This window comes from Zosterops lateralis (assembly GCF_965231275.1).
Source record: "Zosterops lateralis genome assembly, chromosome: 8".
Taxonomy (NCBI): Eukaryota; Metazoa; Chordata; class Aves; order Passeriformes; family Zosteropidae; genus Zosterops; species Zosterops lateralis.
In genome coordinates, this window is record NC_139768.1 from 14,882,125 (window position 1) to 14,902,900 (window position 20,776).

The 20,776-nt window shown below is 42.7% G+C and overlaps 1 protein-coding gene across 3 annotated transcripts in view; it reads left to right on the top strand.

The window, feature by feature from the left end:
* Window positions 1–20,776, top strand: part of ARMH3 (armadillo like helical domain containing 3) — a 122,696-nt gene that overhangs the window by 83,929 nt on the left and 17,991 nt on the right. For all 3 annotated transcript variants that reach the window (XM_083866731.1, XM_083866733.1, XM_083866732.1), the window contains exon 24: window positions 4,700–4,778. In XM_083866731.1, coding sequence (XP_083722857.1) covers window positions 4,700–4,778 — 79 coding nt within the window. The remainder of the gene's footprint in view (window positions 1–4,699; window positions 4,779–20,776) is intronic.

The following is a 20,776-nucleotide window of genomic DNA, read 5'->3' on the forward strand; positions in this document are numbered from 1 at the left end:
TTACCTGGGGGAATTCCTTCTCTCACCATAGCTCTAGGTGAGAGCCACAGTATGATGTCCCTGTTTGGGGAACAAAAAACCCAGTAGGGCCCACGTGGAGATTCTTCTGCTTCTCACCTTCCAGCATGTGTGTTTTTGAGGGAGAAAGGGCAAGTAACAGTCACTTCAGGACTGGCCAATTTTTGCAGCCTCAAGAACAGCCAAAGCAGAAACTTTCCACCAGTTGGAGCTTTCCAGTTTGTAGAGGACAGACTGCCCTGAGATCAGTTGCTGTTTCTCTGATTCTCCCTGTTTTACAGTTTTTCACCTCTGTTTATCTTGATCCTATCTGCCCTTCTATTTCCTTTTTCCTATCTCTCTACTTCTTCCTTCAGTATTCTTTCTGTGTTTTTTTCTATCTATGCTTTATCTCAAACTGAAGTGTTTTGTGACGCTCAGTAAGTAGCAGCACTGTTACATATTCTGTTGCCAATGTGCTTTTGTGTGCTTTCCCTGTTCTCCTGCATTTGCAATCCTTAGCCCCTGGGACAGAGGCTTTCCACTACTCTGGATTGGTAAAATACCTGTTACAGTGGAACCTGTTTCTACTGTTGAATAACATGATTGATACAGCTAGTACAAATAAATGATTCATCTGCGCTTTGAGGTTTCTAAATCAGGGTGATTTTTCCTGCAATTATTCTCTTCTTCATGAAGAATTAAATGAATGCAATAAATATGCAATAAATGCAAAATACATAAAAGCAAGTGTCCTAGGTTGTTCATCCTGAGAAATATGCAGGTTCATTCATATGTGTCTCCACATGTTTCTGGCATCATGGTGTGTAGGTAGCTTGAAGAGCTGCATGAAGAAGTGATGTGAGATGTCTGATTTTGGAGACCACTGGTCTCACGTATTTACTGAGAGATCAACATCTCTCCCCAGGAGATTGAGGAATAAAGAATGGAGAGATGGCTTGTGATTTGCCTTGGAGCACTAAGCATTAACTTCAAGACAAGACACTAGGAGCCAGTTTTTTAATTCCTAAGCCTTCTGTTTATTCAGCATCCTTCCTTTGTCCAGTGACAGTCTCCTCTTGTCAGTTCACTGCTGAGCTGTGGATCTGTCAGAGGAGGCAGTATTGCTAAAGTGACATCTCTGTCCCTGGAGAATTGTGTCCCAAAGTGCTGTGAAATGTGTATGACAAATGGCAGCCAGCCCCACTGAGGGACTTGGCAGCATGGAAACATCTAAGTGCATGTACTATGGAAGGCTATGTGGGAACTGCAGCATTTTGTCTTTCAGCTGACACTTCACCATTTCCTTGCTTTACAAATGTGTTGAAGATGTTCATGCTTCATGAATACCAAACATAAGGGGTTTCTTTTTTTTCCCCCCATGATCAATATGAAGATCTCAGTAGAACACATCATCACAAATCTTTTCTAAGTGCTTTAACCACTCCCTGCCCCCTCCACAAAGCTACTGGCTGGTATGGCAGTAATTGAGGCAATCACAGTGTAAAAATAAATCATTGCCAAGGATCAGCTGTTATGTGCTGGTGTGGGAACTAACGGTGGCAGAATCACTGGTTCCTTTGTCAGTAACAGAGAGAGTGTGTTTCTCCCATTGTCTCCAGGATCAAATGCCGGTGAAGAGGCATCTCTGCAAAGTGTATTCCAGCTGTTAATCAGTGAATATCCCAGGAGGCCAGTTGCTAAAAACATGCCCCAGGGACAAGATATATTTTGAGAGATGGAAGAATAGCAGAGGTGTATGAGAGTAGCTGATGCAGGAAGATGCTTTTTGGCCTGAATAGCAATGGAATTTCTCATCGCAGATGAGTGAGAAGGAGTTGCACCATGTGCAAGGCCTGGCCCTGATGGGTATGTCGGGCAGTAAGAACCTGGCTGCACAGAGCCAGGATTGAATCCAAGCTCTTCATGCTTCTCTGCCCCAGGCTGCTTGTGGGTTCAGGAAAACAGCTCTGCAGATGGTCAGGTCGGGGAGGAATTCTTCATAGTTAAAACAAATTAAACAGCTGAACTTCATCTAATCACTGAGGGGTTGTCCATTCACCTTTTGGAAAATGAGGAAGGAGACTTGAATTCTTTTCCTTCCTTAATGTCTATTGATTCTTACTGCAGTGGCAGCTGGTTGCTGGTTTTGCTTTCACTGGGTGAATCCCAGCTGTGATTGCAGGTGCTGCTCCACTAGGTCAGATCCAAGCAGGGACTTGTGAGCAGGCAGCCCATGTTGATGTGCTTCACAGCAGTGGGTACAAATGAATGCTAAATCTGTTCCCTGGTAAATGTTGGAACCATGTGAGTGAACTGAATCTCTCTGAGCTGCCAAACCTTCTGTCGAGCCAGAACTTAAGTTGTAAGTCAGTGTTCCATTTTCTTTCAATAACTTGCAGTGTGTCCTGTAGGAGTATAAATATGACTCCAGCCAGGCATGAAACATGCAGCTTGAAAGCCAGAGTGTTGGTGAGGCTGGGTAATGGACAGTGTGATTGTGACTCTGGTCACATTGAAATAAAAAGAGTCTGGGCATGTTTCAGCCTATGTGTTTGTCTTTCTCCAGAGGGAAGGGGATTATGAGAAGCCTGGTAGAGGCACTGCTGAATTTGTTTTCTGGATGTAACTGTCAAAGTTGGTGGGAAGGCAGAAGTCCCCCTGTGCCAAACGTATACAGATGCTGTAGGAGCAGCAGCAGGAGTGACTGGCCCTGTGTGCTGACTGGCACCTGGTATGCTGATGAGGTGTGGCTGGGAATGTTGCAGTGAAGGTGGCACAGATAGGAGGGTGGGCGAGATTATTCTGTCATGCCGCTCTGCTCTCTGAGATCCCATGCAGTGTCCTCAGGGCAGGAAAGACATGGACATGCTGGAGCCAGTGCAGGGGAGGCCATGAAAGTGCTCAGAGGGGTGAACCCTTCTGTGAAGACATGCTGAGAGAGCTGGAGAAGAAAAGGCTGTGGGTAGACCTTATTGCAGCCTTTAAGTACTTAAAGAGGGCTTATAAGAAAGCTGAGGAAAAATTTTTTAGCAGAGCTTGTTGCAACAGGATGAGGGATAATGGTTTTAACTAGAAGAGTTCATATAGATTATATATGAGAAGTTTTAAACTATGAGGGTGGTGAGTATTGGAACAGGGTGGATGACTCATCCATGGAGACATTGAAGGTCAGGTTGGATGGAGCTCTGAGCAACCTGATCTTGTTGAAGATATGTCTGCTCATTGCAGGGGAGTTGTGCTAGATGAGCTTTAGAAGTCCCCCTACAACTGAAACAATTCTTTGAGCCTATGAATTGCAGATTTGCAGATTCTGTTTGGGTTGGAGATTCTTGGTGGGGTGTTGTTGTTTTTTTTTTGGTTTTTTTTTTTTTTTTTTTTTTTTTTTTTTTTTTTTTTTTTTTTTTTTGTTTTTGTTTTGTTTTTTTTTTTTCCCCTGCTCCCACTCTCCACACCTTCCACACTCTTTATCTGAGTATATAAAGAAGTAAAGATGCTTCTAGGTAGGTTTTTATCCACTTGCTTTGATTGACACCACTGACTATCACGTATTCCTAGACTGGGGCACAAGCTCTTAGCTGTGATTGAGGTCTGGAGAAAGCAGCTGAAAATCCTTCTGCAGAGGGAGGAGTGGGGAGGAGGGAATCCATTAGAGTACAACAGAGAGAACTGGAGTGAATTTTCATGCTGATGAATATGAGTGGAAGCCCTGACTGCTGCTGCAGTGTAATCTGGCTGAGCGAGTGTTCTCCAGGCACAGTCAGAGCTCATCTGTGCTGAGCACTGACATGGCCTGTTCCCATGATGAATACTTACCTCAGCAGTGGGTCTCATGAGTAATGTCCTAACTACAGCAGTTGCAAACTCTATCCCAGGGAGTCTTTACTGTCCTGCCATTTATCTTCTCAGCAGCACCTGACAAGCGGAAGGAATGCCGAGGAAATGCTCCAGCTGCAGTTTGGTGGGGTTTTTTCCCCAGTTGTTATTTTACTTTCAATTTTAGATTTCTCACATCTGCTTCTGGATCCACCTAGAAGGGAAAGGGTGGATTGGTGTGGATTGGTACAACTAGTGAGAGAAATGAGGCATAAGAGCAGGAGTGACCAGTATTTGCTGCTATGTTTGGGACACTGACATAAGTTATCTCTAATGGTCTAAACTGTGGATGAGGACTGAAGTCATTTTGGTAAGAATTCAGAATGCAGTGGTTGTAGTGATGGATGACTACAAGTAAGAGCCAGCTACAACATTTTAAACAGAGTGAAAACCCAAAGCAATAAACCATCAGCTTCATCATATCAGGCAACAAAATTCCACAAAATGTCAGGAGCTGCAGATCCCTGAGCAGGATGGGGCAGTGATGGCCACATTTGCTGTCAGTCTGCTGGAATGCAGAGCAATTTGCAGCCTATTCCCGGCAATTCCCCCTGCCAGAGCAGGAAGCACAGTCCAGTATCTGCTGGGACAAATGCACGCATGTGTAGGACAGTGCCTGCACTTGGAATTTCCAGCAAGCTTGTGTCAGGATCTGCATTGGCCTCAGTAGGGAGCGGGCCTTTGGCAGAGCAAACAGTGCTTTGTGGTGAGGGAGGAATTTCTTGCAGGACTGGCTCCATGTGCACCTGCTCAGACTGTCAGGAAATTTCTGCTGCATCTCTAAGCTGTTACTGAGACCTCTGAAAATTTCCCTCCTTTATTTCAGAGCCATCATCAATCACTTCAACCCGAAGATAGAGTCTTATGCTGCAGTGAATCACATATCACAGCTCTCCGAGGATCAGGTAAGCCAGGCATGCCGTGGCCTTTTTCATACTGACCTCTGGAATATGGGTATTCAGGAGTGCCTTGTGATGGTGTGGCAGCAGTAAGAGATGCAAACGGGACTCTCATGTTCTTTGTTCAGATACCAGTGAGACAAAGGAAACCAGGAATTACTTTAGCCAATGTTGCCACCACGTACAGAGGTTTTGGCCCTACATATGTAGAAGGATGGGTACGAACAAGGAAAATATTCAGCATTGTCATCAAGTGTGTTTGGAGACACTGAGGGTGCTGGCATTTAGAATGGGACAGGAAGTTTTTGGCAGTGAAGTTAGTTGTCAGAGAACTGTTGAGCGTAGTTTGATTTTTTCTTTTGATGATTTTGGGGACCTAGAACTCTGACAACAGCTGGTAGAAATTTTCTAGGGTAATTGAATTCAGTTGGGTTAGATTTTAAAAAGCAGAGATTTTTAATAAAGAGGGTGATCGTGTTAGGTTTCCCTTCCTTAAATTGGCCTGGTTTGCTATCTTCGTGTTCTGGTTGTATTGCATAAATTTGTAAATGTGGCTTTTTGAAAATAGGCTACTGTGAGTGGTCTCAGGAATGGAAGAGATGGCCTATTTCCCAAAATAAAATATCAGAATTATACATTAATCACTCTTGGAGAGATAAATGACCCTGCAGGAGCATGTGGTGGACAAAATACAGAGCTGCCATGAGGGCTTGGGGAATCATCCCAGACACAGCTGCATCAACAGCTCTTGACCTTCTAGAGAATAAATTGTTTATGCAGTCCAGGACAGGTTTTATTTAAGTCACCTTGGGCTGCCCCTTCCACTGCATGGGATCCCATACTTGTGCTTGCTAAAAGGTCCTGACTGTATCCTGCTCTGCAATTAATTTCTCTTTCTGTCCATGATATTTTTACTATTTCTCGATTATACCCTTCCATGTTTCCCACTAACCTTTTCATTTATTAACCTACTTGATCTGTAATATGTAACACCCCAAAGACTTGGGATGAATGCTGTACTGATGCAGTGGGGGGAAAAAAGTTGGCCCCTACTGGTTTTTCTTCTCTTCTTGGTATAGTTGGATAGAAGAACATTGGTTTTAATTTACTCTATTTTCCTTATTGTTCTGCCTCTGAGAGTCACTGTATCCACAGCTATGCTTTGTGATGGTTTGTGTTATCAATCCTCATTCATTGATCATTCATTCAGTGATTACATCAACCCAGGCCTCTAAAAAAGAAAAGCCTTTGATAGCCCAATTTAAAACTGGAGGCTTGGATAGAGGAGAATTTTGTATAGTCTTTGAGTCTGAGAAAGGAAATGAGCTTTTCACTGTCAGCTCTGTGTAGTATTCATCCCCCAGCAGTTCAGGGAGGTCAGGTTAAATCCTTTCTTCCTTGTGTGTTATTCTTTAAATAAAATCCCTAGCAGCAGGCAGATAATGAAATCAGTGCTGATGCATGAAGCATTTTGAGGAAGATGATTAGGAAGTTGAAAGACAGACAGATTTCTCTTTTTTCTTTTCTCCCTTCATGCTTTCTCTCAACATAGGGAGAACATCAAACAAAATAAAGCAATAATAGCCTCAGATGAACTGCAGAGAAATAAGGGAGATGTCACTGTGGTGAGGAAGTGTGTGGTCCCAGGGTATTTATTCAGCACTCTGCAATTTACTGCACAAGGAGAAGAGGGATGGAGACTTCTTGCTTCCACTTTCAGTTATGCCAGTGAGCTCAGGTCTGTGTGTTTGGACTGTGGTTTCCCCTCTGTCAGTAGCTGTAAGTACATGAGATGTACTGGTAGTTGGCCCAGATCAAGCCCAAGGTCTGGCTTTTGTGGGCTGACAGAATTTGCTGCTTCCATTGTGTGAGCTGTTCAGCATGTGTGTGGGAAGGGGAAGGATCAAGCTTGCCTTTTGGCTGCTGCAGTCTCTTTCCTTTTTTGTTCTTCTTTCCAGGTGTACCTTTGTTTTAACTTGTGTGTTCACTTAATTACCATTTCTCTGCTCTCCTTAAATATTTTCTACACAGAATCCACCATCCTTTATAGCCCTGTCTTTTCAAGTGTACCACATTGAAATATTTAATACTGACATTTAGCTTGTGTGTCCACACACAGATACTACATTTGGGACTGGTCAATTTCTCCTTTGAGTTATTCCAGTAGTTTTAGGAGACTGGTATTTCTTCACTGAAAACATTTTTTTTTAGAATTTTAAGGGTGAAACTTTGCTTTTAATGAAGATTTCCTTCTCAGACACCAGTCTTTCACCAGATTCTCATATGGCTGCTTACACTCCTCTGTGGTATCTGAGAATCTCCTGCTAATCAGGCAGGTGTGTCTTTGACATAGCCTTGTCTGAAGGGGAACTTCCAGCTGCTCTGCTTTGTTTCAAATTCACCTGAGGCTAAGTTCTGACACCTTGTTCATGCATCAGATTATTTAATTAATTATTTTTATATTTTAATATCCTTAAATATAGGTAAGTAATCAGCTGAAAGAGATTTTTGCTTTATCTATTTCTTTTCCTAATCCTATTGAAGCCTTTATTACCTTGTTAATTACTAATGTCCATTCTAAGTCTGTAATTTCAGTGCTTTCTCCTTTTTTATTTACAAGCATTAATTTTAATGATATTACATGCTGGGGGGATTTGTAGGCCCTTAAAAATGATGGGCATGGGATTGTTTTAAGCTGTTAGGCTGTTAATGCCATCGTATGTTCTCAGCCCTAGAGATCTCCCAGAATCATAGTCTAAATATACAGGTTTCTGGTCTAGGCAAGTATATTTTTAAGACTTCATGAAACTGCTTTGCTGACTGTTGTGGGGTTTATCCAGTATTAAGGGGTTTATCCAATGTTCTGATCAGAAATACCAGGAAAAGACCTTTTCCATCCCATATTCTCTCCAGTAAAGGGTGGGAGATTCCCAGGGGCAAGTGAATGATGAGCTTCTTCAGTCCATAAATACTATGGGATCCTCAGCACCCTCTGCAAAACATTTCCTTGCCAAGGCAAACTCAGAATCCTTCCTAGTCATGAGCTGTTTTGACCTTGCTATAGTTCCTCACCATGAAGCAGCGAATGTCTTAAACAGTTATTGGCATCTTTCCTCACTTGCTAATTTGTTAAAGCTGACTTCAGTGCTAATTTGTTGTTTTGTGGTATTCTCCCTCTCAACACATTTGGTTCCTCCCTGCACATCCCTTAAGGGACTGTAAGATGCTACACAGTCAGAAAGATGAGGTTGGCCATTAACTGCCAATGTAATTTTAGTTCTTCCATGCAAGTGATTATTCCCATGTCTTCAAAGAGATTTTGGTACATTCTTGAGTAAAAGGGCAAAATAGCCTTTTATGAAACGAATTTGTATGCTTATCTGTACTTTCCAGATGACTGGACTGCCTTGTACTTAATATGTTGGAGGCAGTAGACTTTCTCAGTGCCATATCTGATCTGAGAAGCTCCCAAAATATTTTCTAGCAGAAGCAGTTGTAGAGACAGGGTTAAGGCAGTGAGGAAACAGCAACACAAGAGTTGCTCTGAAGAGCAAATGCAGACAAACAGAAAGGATGAAAACACAGCATGAGTGGTCTAGGTGGGGTCTTCCACCTCACCTTTTCTGGATATGAAAGGACAACTGTTTGGAAGAAGGCAGCTCTCTGCCTGATAGCAATGTAGCACAGCTTTAAAGAAAGGCAAAAGTCAGAGGAGCCCAGTGGTTTTGGTTGAATTTTCCCTGAGTAGGAATGTGTTGCGGTACCTTGCATGCCAATCAAGTCTTGTGCCATTTAGAAATTTGCTCACTAAGGTCTTATTTTTTCTTTGGCATTTTTTCTCTCCATGATTTCCTCTCTAAGGGTCTTAAAATTGAGATGTCAGACACACAGGACTGATGATGCTTATTAGTCAGGACCATCTCTGTGCTTTTTTTAGTAGAAGCCCCTTTTTCTTCCCAGCCACAGTGGGGACATTATGGCATCTCCAAAAGAGAGGTAAAGTTCAGTGTGAGAGACTGCTGTGAACACCTGTTTTATGCCTGGTAATTGCAGATGGAAAGTGCTGGGAGCCAGAACAGATTGTGATGTAAAAACAGGACAACTCTATCACTTCTGAAATTGTGACAAATGAGTGTAACACTTGGGTTGTTTCACATTGTAGTACCTTTGCAATTCAGATAGAATCATGGGATTGTTTCAGTTGGAAAAGACCTTTAAGATCATCTAGTCCAACCACTAACCCAGCACTGCCAGTAACTGCAATCCAGTTTGGTCAGGCCGTCTCACAAAGCCATTTCCCTTTCATTGAGGTGATACCACAGTTGCTGTATTCTCCTTCTTGCCAGCCCAATCCACATGGTTCTGTTCCTTGTTACCTGGTAAGGCACTGAGGGACTAACCTGCAGTGCTGCTCGAGGAGGTTCCACAAGTGACTTGCATACAAAGACACAAAAGGATGTAGTTGTTTTTATGTGCTCTAAAATGTTTTAATTCCGAGCCATTGATGTCAGGGTTTATTCAGTTTGTTCTGGTTTTCCATAACTAGTAGCAAAACCACTGGCAGACACCAAATGCTTTGTCTTTTTTTAGCACTGCTGGCAGTGGTATTAAAAGCCTCTTGGCAATGTCTGCATTCAATACTTTTTAAATGCTGAGTACTGTCAGTGCTAGGTACTATCACAGTAAATCCACCTAATCTCTTACATTAATACAATGTGTCATGAGGACTAGAGAAATACTTTGTAATGGCCTTGGTATAATGGTGCTTCACTTCTGAAATGTGGTGAGCTTTGGGATGGAAGGTTTCAAGCCTGCTAGTCTTTTCTTGCACACAATAGTGGGAATGTGAAACTCCAGCTAAGGAAGGATCACCAAGGCAAGGCCTTAATTTAAAGTCATCGTGTCTTTGCAAATGAGACAGGGATGTTGGCTTTCATGGTCTCATTATAGACACCTACTCATGACTAATGGCTTGAAACAGATTTTATCATTTAAATAGAAAGAGCAGAGCTGCACCGGGTGAAATTGGAAAGGATCTACATAAAAAGTCTTCTGGAATTAGCAAATTGTTGGTTTGCTTAGCTGATGGGAGTTTTCTCTGGTTGAGCTATTGTCCTCTTTTTTGTTGTTGTTGCTTTTGTTGTTTTTTGTTTTATCAGAGAAATGTCCCTGCTATTTACTAACATCTCAGACTGCTTTATGCAGTGTGCCAGACTGAATGGGTCTGAACAGGCTCCAAGGTCTGAGCAGCTTTGCAGCAAGGATATTTGAAGCTGGAGGTGAGTTTTGGAGCAGTGACATTGTGCTGTGTAGTGCCTTTTATTAACATGCAGAATGCAGTAAACTGTGCGTCAGTGGAGGAGGGGGGACAAGTGTGCTAGGCCATTAGAGAGACAAAAGAAGGACTTTGATTTTTAAAAACAGCTGCTACTGGAGTGATGCAACCCTATTCCAGTAAGAAATGGGAGAAACTCTTCCGTTCCCTTTCTTCAGGCTCAACACAAAGGTGCCCCAGCATCTTGCCTCTTACTGTTGGTGGCACTTTTAGTTGCTCTGAGCCTCAGAGACAGTGTGACCCCAAAAAACCTTGGCTGCTTCTGGAGCAGGGGAGTCTTTCACCCTTTGTGCGCTGCAGATGCTGAGGCATGTTTTGCTTCCACCACTTTTGTGAGCTGCCCTCTTGGGCAGATAAGGGACTGCCTTGAAGTACAAACTAATAACAAGGTAAGTCCGTTAAACTTCAAAGCAAGGTTTGCCTTCATTTTTATGGCTGTTTTCACCTCCTCGCTTGGCTTTGCCACTACAGCAGGGACCGATAAGGGCCCAAAGAGTGCAGGAGTACAGGTGACCACTGATTGCTGGGCACTTAGCTTGGAAGAGCTGCCTTGGGGAGCTGCTACTCTCTGCTGGCTGCCACTGAGTGGAGTCTCCTGGAGCTAGATAGGTTTCTGTGCTGGGGCTACAGAAGCTACACTCAGTGATGTGAGTTATGAGCCTGACCTGATTCACACTTGGGAGTATGCTGAGTGTGAACCGTAGGTTCAACTTTGTAATAAGCTCCCAGTTCACATTGTGGAGACAGGCTGTTGTTGCTCTAGTTCCAGTGCTTGTCCTCTTTACCAGTGAGTTTGTTTCACAGAACACTTCTCAGATGCCTGGCAGATTTGCTTTATATGTGCTTCTTTTGCACATACTTGCTTTTTATTGCTTCTAAACCTAGAAAAGGGGCTGTGGAAGGGGTGGAACTAGAGGAAGGGGCTGCAGGGTGGAGTCTGAACTCCTTCCTGCTGTCACTGTGCTGCTTTGGGCAAATCTTGAGCCCTGTGTCCTCCCAAGTGAGGGAAGCTGGTGGGGAGCCCCTGGGGAGCCAGGCAGCATTTGAAGTGCTGTGTGATCTGCCAGGGAAGGCTGCTGAGGAAGTGCAGAGCAGTGTCAGGGATTCTCGTCGCTGTTAAGTGCCTGTATAGGGCAGGGAAAGCTCCGCAGAGGATTGCAACAGAATGATCAAAACAGTCTGCATTTATAAAGATTAAATTACAACTCTGCACATCTGTGATTAAAGCAGAAGCTGTCAGCGTCTGGCTTGTGTGAATGCACAATTCGATTTGCATTTTGTAAAACTTCAGATTGAGAAGGTTCTTTAATCCCTTGTGAAACAGGAACAATAGGTGTTGGCTTTTGCCATAATGCCTATAGATACCGTGCAAACTTCTTTGGTCATCCTCTGCAAAGCTGGATTTATAGCACTATGATTTGTTGCTCTGGTCCCAAGCTCCACCCTAAGCTTACTTACACTCAGTCGTCTCTCTTCTTGGGAGTCCTAAAAGCAGACAGGCTACAGCCTGCTGTGCCAGCTACAGACAGCAGTGTGGCTGTGAACAGCCACTCCTGGAGTCACATTTTCCTCTCACGAAAGGAGACCGACTGCAGTGACTGCCAGCCCTGCTCATTCTGGGGCTTCTTTAGGGTAAAACTCCTGCCTTTAGAGACAGTACTCTTCCTTCTCTCTGGTAGTATCCTGCTGTTACAGGTTATGTTTTTCTGCCTTCCTTTTCTGGATCCTCTAGCTGGAGCTGCAGCTGTTTCTTCTCCGAAGTGACAAATTGGGTCATTGTTCTGATTTCAAAGTGGGAAACAAATGGAGCTTTGTGGTCTCCACCCCTTCTGGAGCAGAAGAGTAAATGCTGCTGAGCCTAAAGGTGCCACATCTGAACAGAGCTCCACTCAGCTGGAAGATTAGTTTTTTTGGCTCTCTGACACTTTACATTTGGATGTGAGGACAGTACATACAGAAATTTATTGTCCACAGCAGGGACAAAGGCAAACCTTTTAATAGTGGAGAGAATGGCATCCCTGATGTGTGCCACTCTTCCTGTCTTCATGGGAGATCTGAGGCAGGCAGTGGGATTGCTCGGGTAACCAAGATGTGCCACTCAAAAGACAGCAAGCTGAGGGGAATGGCTGTCTGGAGAGATGGAAGCTGGGGAAGGTGGTTCATCAGCCAAGTGCCAGAGGCTATAAATCAATTCCACTGCCTTAGTCAGAGGGCCCTTGGATTCCCCCATGGCTCAGTTAAGGCACAAATAAGCTCCTGGGAGGCTAAGTATTGCTGGCAGCACATCCTATTTGAGCAGCAGCATCTGCCTCATAGCTGGCAAGGGTATAGGCCTGCAGAAGGATTAATTCATAGCCCTGTGTTTGCTTTCACCTGAGCACCTGTTTGGAGGAGTTCTTATTTCACATTTTCCAATCTGTGGATTTACCTTCTCCACCAATAACTGCTTCACAGCAAGAATTTGTAAGAGGAAAAATGTATTCTGGTCTCCCAGACAGGAAACTGGTAAATTGTTGTGGAGCATTGTCTGACAGTACATACAATTTTAGAGTAAGCTGATGCAACCAAGCAAGCATCACTTTTATTAGTGTTAACTGATGTGTCACAGTTGTATCAATGTTAGTTTAAACTAGCAAGCTTTTCTCTTCTCTGAAAACAGGTCTTAGTTAGGATGACCTCTGGCAGTAAGATGGATAAGCATGGAAAATCTCAACAATTGAAGAAGGCTGTAATGTGCAGACTGTCACGTAATAACATTGTTTCCAGTGACTCCTGCCCTATGCCTTAGTCTCATAGTTGGAAAACTTGCCACAAAGTGTCACTGTGTGCAGAACCCCACTAATGAAATGTCGTGCTGAAGGCTTATTTGTGCACAAAGCCTATCATGGTTTCCCAAGTGTGTTTTCCTCAGCAGTAATTCGGCAGACTGCATTTGTTTTTGAGTTGGTTGTAAAAACACACAGAGAATGCTGTTGAAATCATACTCTGTGGCTTCCTGACTACTCAGAAAATGCTGGTTTTGGATTCTACATGAAAGCTGTAGAAGTTCTTGTGAGTGCTTCTCCCACTTGTGATGGTATGAACGGGCTTCTGTCTCTGACACAGTGACAGCTGCTTGCAGGGATAGGCAAGGCATCGTTATAGCAATGAGATTTAGCATCGAGGAGCTGACATGAGGTGGATAGCTAGCTCTTCTTGGGGTGCTTTGGCTTTAAGAAGGTCTGAAACACCTTTTTCAGAGCAAACTGAGCTGCCTTGAAGCCCCATGAGCATGTTTAACACAACGGAAAGCTGGAAGTAACAGCATTGTGGGAATACTGTTAGAATCTGGGCACTGCTGTCAACCCCCTCCCCCCCCCTCCACCGGTTATATTTCTTCAGCATATTGTAATCCAAACTATTGCTCTTCCTGCAAGTAAGGCAGTATTTTTCATTTAGGTAATGCATTGTACTTTTCAGCCTTTGCCTAGTTCAGTGACAAATAATGCTCCAAACCCAGGACGAATCAATCCATATGTGAATCTGAAAGTCACAAAGAGCCTTGAGATGTCTCTCATTCTGCTAGCAGTTCTCTTTCCAAGTGTTTAAAGAAAGAGTGTGCTTAGCTGGCTGATTAATGACTAAATCTCCCTTTCTAGTTCTCTTTTGCTCTAGAAATATATATACCCCTCCCCAGACCTAGATACCAGGTTCTGCTCAGCCATGTTATGGTGGTGGTTAGAAGTCAGGCATCTGTCCACTTTGCAGGAAACATTATCTGTCTCTGTCACTGCAAAGTTTATCTGTCATTTTATAAACAGTTTATAACACAGAACATGGATCTAGATGCAGCTTTATGTGACAGTATCTGCAGGTGGTTTTGTCTCTTTCATTTCTAAAAAAGGTAGCCGTGAACTGCAGTGTAGGGTTCTTAAGCCTGTGTTTTGTTTGCAGTAAGTGCTCTTTTTGTTGAACATCTTGAAACACTAGAACAAGAACAATCTTTCCGCTGATGAAAACAGAAATGTGGATTTGTGAGGGAGCTGAGGTAGGCATGCTGGAACTTAGATTTTGATTGTCTCCTTTAATTTTCTGCATCCAGGCTGCTTTGCTGAGAATTTTCTATCCTGTCATTAATGCTCCTGAAAACTAGTGACTTGATGGAAGCATCTCACTACAGTCTTAGTTCTCACCTCAGCTGTAAAGACGTGCTTTTCTATTTTAAGGGATGGACCTGTTTAATTACAGTACCACCTACAAGTCACTTTATAGGCATAGAAAGAAAACTTAAGTCTGTTGCTGGGCTAAACTCCCCATCTCAGAAAAATAAAGCTGCAGTAATACCTCATATCTTCGCAGATACCTGAGCATGACACACATTTTGCAGGGGAGAATATTAACATGATCTGAACCTTAATTTCTCTGGTTGATGACAGTTTCCCACATCATGCAGATTTTGCTGAGCTTTCCACCCTCGGTAGTTGCCCAGAGGGATAATATTCCTGGACTGCTTGAGGCCTAAAGTGCTAAACTGCTTCTTTTGCTATTTAGTGTGTTGATGCATTAGAACTAGGACTAAGCAGTACTGGGGCTAGGCAGTTAATGTCATATCAAATGTTTTAGCATATAAAAATTGGTCACTGACCACTCCTCTCCTAATTGCTCAGGAAGTTAGTTGTTAACATCTGGTCTTGTTAGCTTAAGGCATAGCCTGGTCCCTCATTGTGACCCAGAAACCCTTCAGTTGGGTGAAGTATGATTTGAAGATGCAGGTACTATTCTGTTGTGAGATGAGGATTGAAGCTGCCATGTTTTTCATACATGAGATCATAACTCAGCGTGACTTCAGCTTAGGTATGTCAGGGAGACCTTTCTCTGTGATGAGTTTGGAAAAGGTCAGGTTAAGATGCTTGAAGGAAAATGGCCAGTTGGCTTGATCCTGATCTTTGTTTTAGGAAAGAATGATTCAAAAACCTGCCAAGTTAAATCTAGGGAATAAGTGGTTTTTATTTTTATGGTATTCATCTGTAGAAACCTGGGGGATGGAGGGTGGAAATCACCTGCCTACACTCTCCCCAAGCCCCTTACTTTGCAGTGCTTAACAGAACTGTTATTGAAAAGGTTAATCCAGACTCTGGGCTGTTAACCCTCTGCAGTCACCTTAAACAGTTGTACCTGGGTGTTTACAGACTGCTGCACGTTCTTCTGCCTTGCTACTTGTAACTGAGTCAAGAGCAGATGCTGGAGAAATACCCACAAAATGTTTAAGACAGCTGTCTTCTGTCACTTTCTCTTGGAAAAGGCGATTGGATCATTCTGATGCTCAGTGTCCCTTCCTGGCAGAGGCTCTAATAAGCCTGCTGGGATAAGGGTGAGTGACATTTCAGATCTCAGGCTTCTTATGTTCTCTATAGCTCCTACTGTATATTCCCTGCTCTCTGGGTACTGAACTGCTGTTCTGGCACAATATTTGACTGGAGTTTTTTCCCTGGCCTTGTTTTTTCTGTGGATGGCTGAGTGCCGTCACACTGCTGACAGTGCGCGTATTTGAGAGGATTCCTTTACATGTGCCTTTCTGGCATTTTATGATTCAGTCTCTTTCAACATGTGATAACAGAATATAAAGTAGGTCACTTTATTTCTTTTTTGCTTTTCTCAGTTCTGCAGTTCTTGTGGTGTTTGAATTCTTTCTGGTATCAGTTTTGAAGACTCAAGACTGGGAGAGTGCAGTAGGCTCCTGAAGCCTTGGTAGTCGTCTTAAGTTTGGGCCTTAACAGGACACTAGGGACATCTTTTTATGTAGCCTTTGTGTGCCTTGGGTAGCCTGTTAATTAGTGCTTTTCACATGTTTTGGAGAGTTGAGAAGGAAAAATGATGGCACCTTTCCTAATGCACAACCATCACTTGCTGCTATGCTGCGTCCTGTGGCTGCTGCCAGCCCTGCCCTGCTGTCCTCTCTGAGTTGATTGTAGATGGCAGTTGTTGTCTAAAAGCAGTAAACAAAGTGAACAGCTCTACTTATTGCAGTTTATGAAAATACACCAAATAAAAGCTCTAGGCACAGTCACAAGTCGAGCCTTAAAAAGGCATATGGAAGAAATTTAGTCTTTCCTTAGTTAGGCCAGTTCAGGCTGTAAGAAACCACAGACCTTTACAGTACCTGAATTTTTCAACCTGCAGACTTGCTTCTGTGTTTTATTCATACAGTCTAAGATGATATAAGTGTTGGGGTTAAATTATAGCACTATTTCACTGAAATTCCCTTTAGCAAATGACACTTAGAACTGTAAGATCAGAGTCTCTACAGGGTAATTAAAAATGGGACCCCCTTTAGCTTCTGCCATTGGCTTTCTTAGGAGGATAAGTGCGGTACCAATATATTCTTGTTAGCTGAGGATGAGAGTGTGTCCCTCTGCTTAATCCTCAAAGGTGTGTTATTATGTGGTTAAATGCAGGGAAACATTTTTTAGAGCTTCTCTGAAATGTGAGATGGAGTTGAAGACACAGAGAGACCTGGTCCAAAGCTTCCACCCAAGCCTTCTAGTGGTGGTGAATTCCTGAGGGGACTGCTCAGCTGATGTATGCCTGGTTAATCAGGAAAAGCCAAGTAGAACTTGAACTTGTGTATTAGTATAAGGTGCAGTTTCTTAAGAAATTTGCTAAGCAAGCATGAAATCCTCTTTACGTATAGTCAAATAATACCAAGAGGGCAATGCAGCAGCATTTCGGGAAGAGCAGGGTTTGATTCCCATTTAAACAAAAATAGTTGTGCAAATAAAACTACCAGCTGATGCAGTACAAATTAAAGGTTTTAAAATCTGGAGAAAAAGCTGCTGAGTTATTAATCCCTGAACTGAAGCCCTCAAGTCCTTTTAGTGAGTGACTTCAGCTTGTCATCTAATCCCTTTGACTCATAGAAAATAGACCCAGAGTTGTTTGCTGTGGCGTAGGAAGAGGAAATTAAACCAGTGAACTAAATAAATAAATTGATTAATTGGCAACAATAAGGAGTTGTGTATGCACTGTATCTAATTGCTTTCTCTATATTGTCTTCTTCAAACTTCTGAGAAGACATGGGTTTATGGGTTGCTCATGCAAAAATATGCTAAAAAGACCCACCTCACCAAGGCTTTGAACCTTCAGCTTCAAACATCATTTGTGGATCATCTTACATTGCTTTGGACAGTCTCTAATGGGGACATTGCTCAGCCAAGCTGAATTTATGCAGTGGAAATTCAAGGTGAAATTGAATACACCTCAGGATCACAGAGGTGAAATCAAATCTCATTTCCTGGCCTGCAGGCAATGTGGACTGTGTGGACTTTCTTTCTCCTTCTCCTCTTCTTCCTCCTTCTCAGCAATTTTCATTCTACCAGATCAGAGCTACCTTTTCCTCGTAAGAAATACTGAGCGAGTAGCTTCCCTAAGCCTTATTCAAAAACCCATCAGAGCTAATAGTTTTCAAAATGTTTGATGTCCAAGAGGCACTTGGGAGCATTAAATCCTCACACAGGGATTTTCAGGCTGTAGAACAATAGTGTTCTCCAAGCACTGCAGAAATTACAGTGGAGGTGATATTTCCATCACAGATCCTGCAGGTACTGATCCATGGAATATGGCAAAAGAAAAATATATAGAGAAAGCAGAAGCATTGGTGATCAGCTCCATATCCCCAGGACAGTGGCATCATCTTTATTTAAGTCTTCAGTTTATCCCATCTCTATAGCCAGCAGGTTCTGTTTAAAGCTGTGACAGCAAAGGGTGCATGTTTTTGATTCAGAGGACAGGCATTGTGTAGACAGGCGTTGTGTACGAGTAGTTCTCCAGCTTGCTGCTCACCTTGCTGATCAGCTCAACTTGAGGAGTCAACAGCTAATGGTGCTTTGGAAAGGAAGCATTGGTTGTGTTCTTTTGTTCTCCTCATCCTTTGGAGAGAACAGGTGCCAGCACAAGTCACCTTTTCCTTGATTGTCAGTGGTGGGTATACAGCCAACACTGTAATTTTATCTGGCCTGTCAGCAATAAACCTCACCTTTGTGTCACGTCCTTCCTGCCCATCCAGCATCCGAATGTCTGTGGAGATGAAAACTCGTTGTCATAGAGGTAAGATGCCTCTTTTCAGTCTTTTTCAGCTACTCATTCTGAAGGGATTTGTCTCCTGTAGTGTTTGGGGTTTTTGCTGAGAGCATATGAATTGCAAGAGTGCTGGTGCTGAAGGGGTGGTAGGTCTGATATTTTAAGGACATAAGTGGAAGAAATGTTTACAGGATAAACACTGTGTTCCAATGCATACAAGGCCTTTTTGTTCTCCAAATATGTTTTGATTGCAAGATGCCATTTAACCATGCCAGGAATTCTTCTTCAGAGGCATAGCTATTATCTTGGGTTCTGATAGTTTCTGTCATGTATAAGGAGAAAGGACTAGAAACAAATGAGTGTCAGCAACCTTTGGTGCCTCTGTGTTTATTCCAGAGATTGCACATGGATGTCTTTCTCTCAGAAGGACAGCAATAAGCAGCAGACAGTTGGATTTCTCAGAAACATCTGAGCTGTTTTCTGTGTGTGGTCCATGCCCAAGTCTCTGCTCCCACTCAGCTTCACCTTGCTGACTGTCTGCTGGCCAACTTTCCAGCACATCTCTATTTCAGTCAAAAAGTGTCTCAGCCTATAGCATTCAGCATCTCATCAGGCCTGCCCTTGCTAGTGATTATCTTGGATAGTAGCCTCTGCATTTCCATCTGTCCCAATAGCTGTTTAAATGTTCCTTTTAAATTAACTTGGTCAAGTTTAAGCAGTTCTGGTTTTGCAGTCAGAAAACGTTGTCTGTGTTGGCCATGGACGCTTCCCAGCATTAATGGTCTCGTTCTCTTTCAGTTCTGGTCATTGCCCAGATGGAGTTTCAGAAGAATGACACATTCCAACAGCACAAAAGGGAATAGTTCAACAAATTAAAATGTTAACAAGCTTCACTCCTTCAGCATATCAGAAATCGTTTGGTTTCCTTATTTCTGCCCTCATTACAGACTTTGTCCATTCCTTTTCCTCCGCTGTGCCATGCAGATTAATCTGAGATTCCAAAGAGTGTCTGAGGTTTGTGAAGAGTCACTTAGTTGGGACAGATTTGATTAATCCTGTTGTATTGGTAGGAATTTCATAACTGCTGTAATTCTTACAAGCCTGACTTGCACAGCTGCATTCTCAGTATTTTAAAAATCTCTACTCCTCCTTTACCTTCTCAGTCCCTCCTCATGTCAGTACTGCCTGGTCCCCAACACCCTTGGTACTTGTGTTCAGAACAAAGAGACTTCTGACTTGCACAGTGAATGTCTTATTTCTGCATTGAATACCTTTGAAGGAAGAACTCCAGACCCTAGATTGTAGGCTAGGTGACCTACACTTAGATTGATTTAAACCACTTTTGGGACTGCAGCCTTAGAGCAGACACTTTGCAGCTGAAGTTTTCTTTCCACTGCAGGATTTTTTGTCAATAAGGATCATCCAGCAGCTTATAGCTGTCTGTTCCAACTCCAGATTTGCAAAAGCCTTAAGAGCTAGAACTTCTATATGGGTTGAGTCACACAAACATCCAAGCACTGCCCACCTCTCCTTATTAGCTTGCTACCTTAGCACACTGCTACTACAGTCTTTCTAGCTAATTGTAGCTAACCAGTTGACTGTAGATCTTCTATTTCTTTTGGGCTCTATCTTTAGAAGACATTTTTGCAGACTGAATTTTTAAGTCTCAGAGTCATTAAACTGTAGTTTTGAGTCTGCTAGATATTGTCCTGCAGGAAAGGACTCTTGGAGTCGCTGTGATAAGCCTGAAAGTGTTGGCTCAAGACTCAACAGTAGTCATGAAGACAAATAGAGAATTAGAAATTATAAGAGAACACAAAAATAAAGGAGAAGAACTGTGTTCTGTGTAAGTCTTTGATAACCCATGTTTTAAGTCTTGTCTATTGATTCCAGTGCCCTTAGTTCATAAAACATTCTGAAGAACTGCAAAATAGTGCAAGTAATCAAACAGCTGTTTGTTCAATGGGTTTCTTGGCTGTCCAGATTTCTTGCTTGTATTCAAAAGCTTTTCTTTTCCCTGAGAACAGACTTGAGTTCATTTTCCACATGTAGTCAGGCAGGTGAACTTAGTGTTTCCTCTTTCTTGGCTTATTGCATCTCCTCAGGCTACTGAATGACTGCCTTTTATCACTTTCACTAATTGCTGAAATGTAAGTAGGAGCTAGGGAACTGATCTTTTTAATGCCCCTCCAAACATATACTTCCCTTCTCCAGTCCTAGCTGGTTTTCTCTAGCATGTCCTATATTGATTTGACTTACTTTAAATACAAGCATCCACTTGGTTTGTGGCCAGTTTTTTAGCATATTGGTATTTAGTTTTGCTGCTTCCTTTAATTAAATTTATTCATGCTGTGAAAACCAAGTTTAAAAAGATTTCTGATCATTAAAAAAAAAAAAAGTCATGAGCTAGATTAGCATCCATTTTTTCTCAGCAAGCATCAGACCCAGGGCTGTATATTCATAAAGGCCATTGGCTTGCTAGTTGCTGTAAAAGATAAAAAAAGGAAATCAAAATGCATGCCAAGCTCCCTAGCCTTTTGGAGTGTCTGTGTTCTCCTTTCATTTGTCTTGATCTTCAAGTCAGAGTCCTGTTAAGTTTTGATTTGGTTTTATT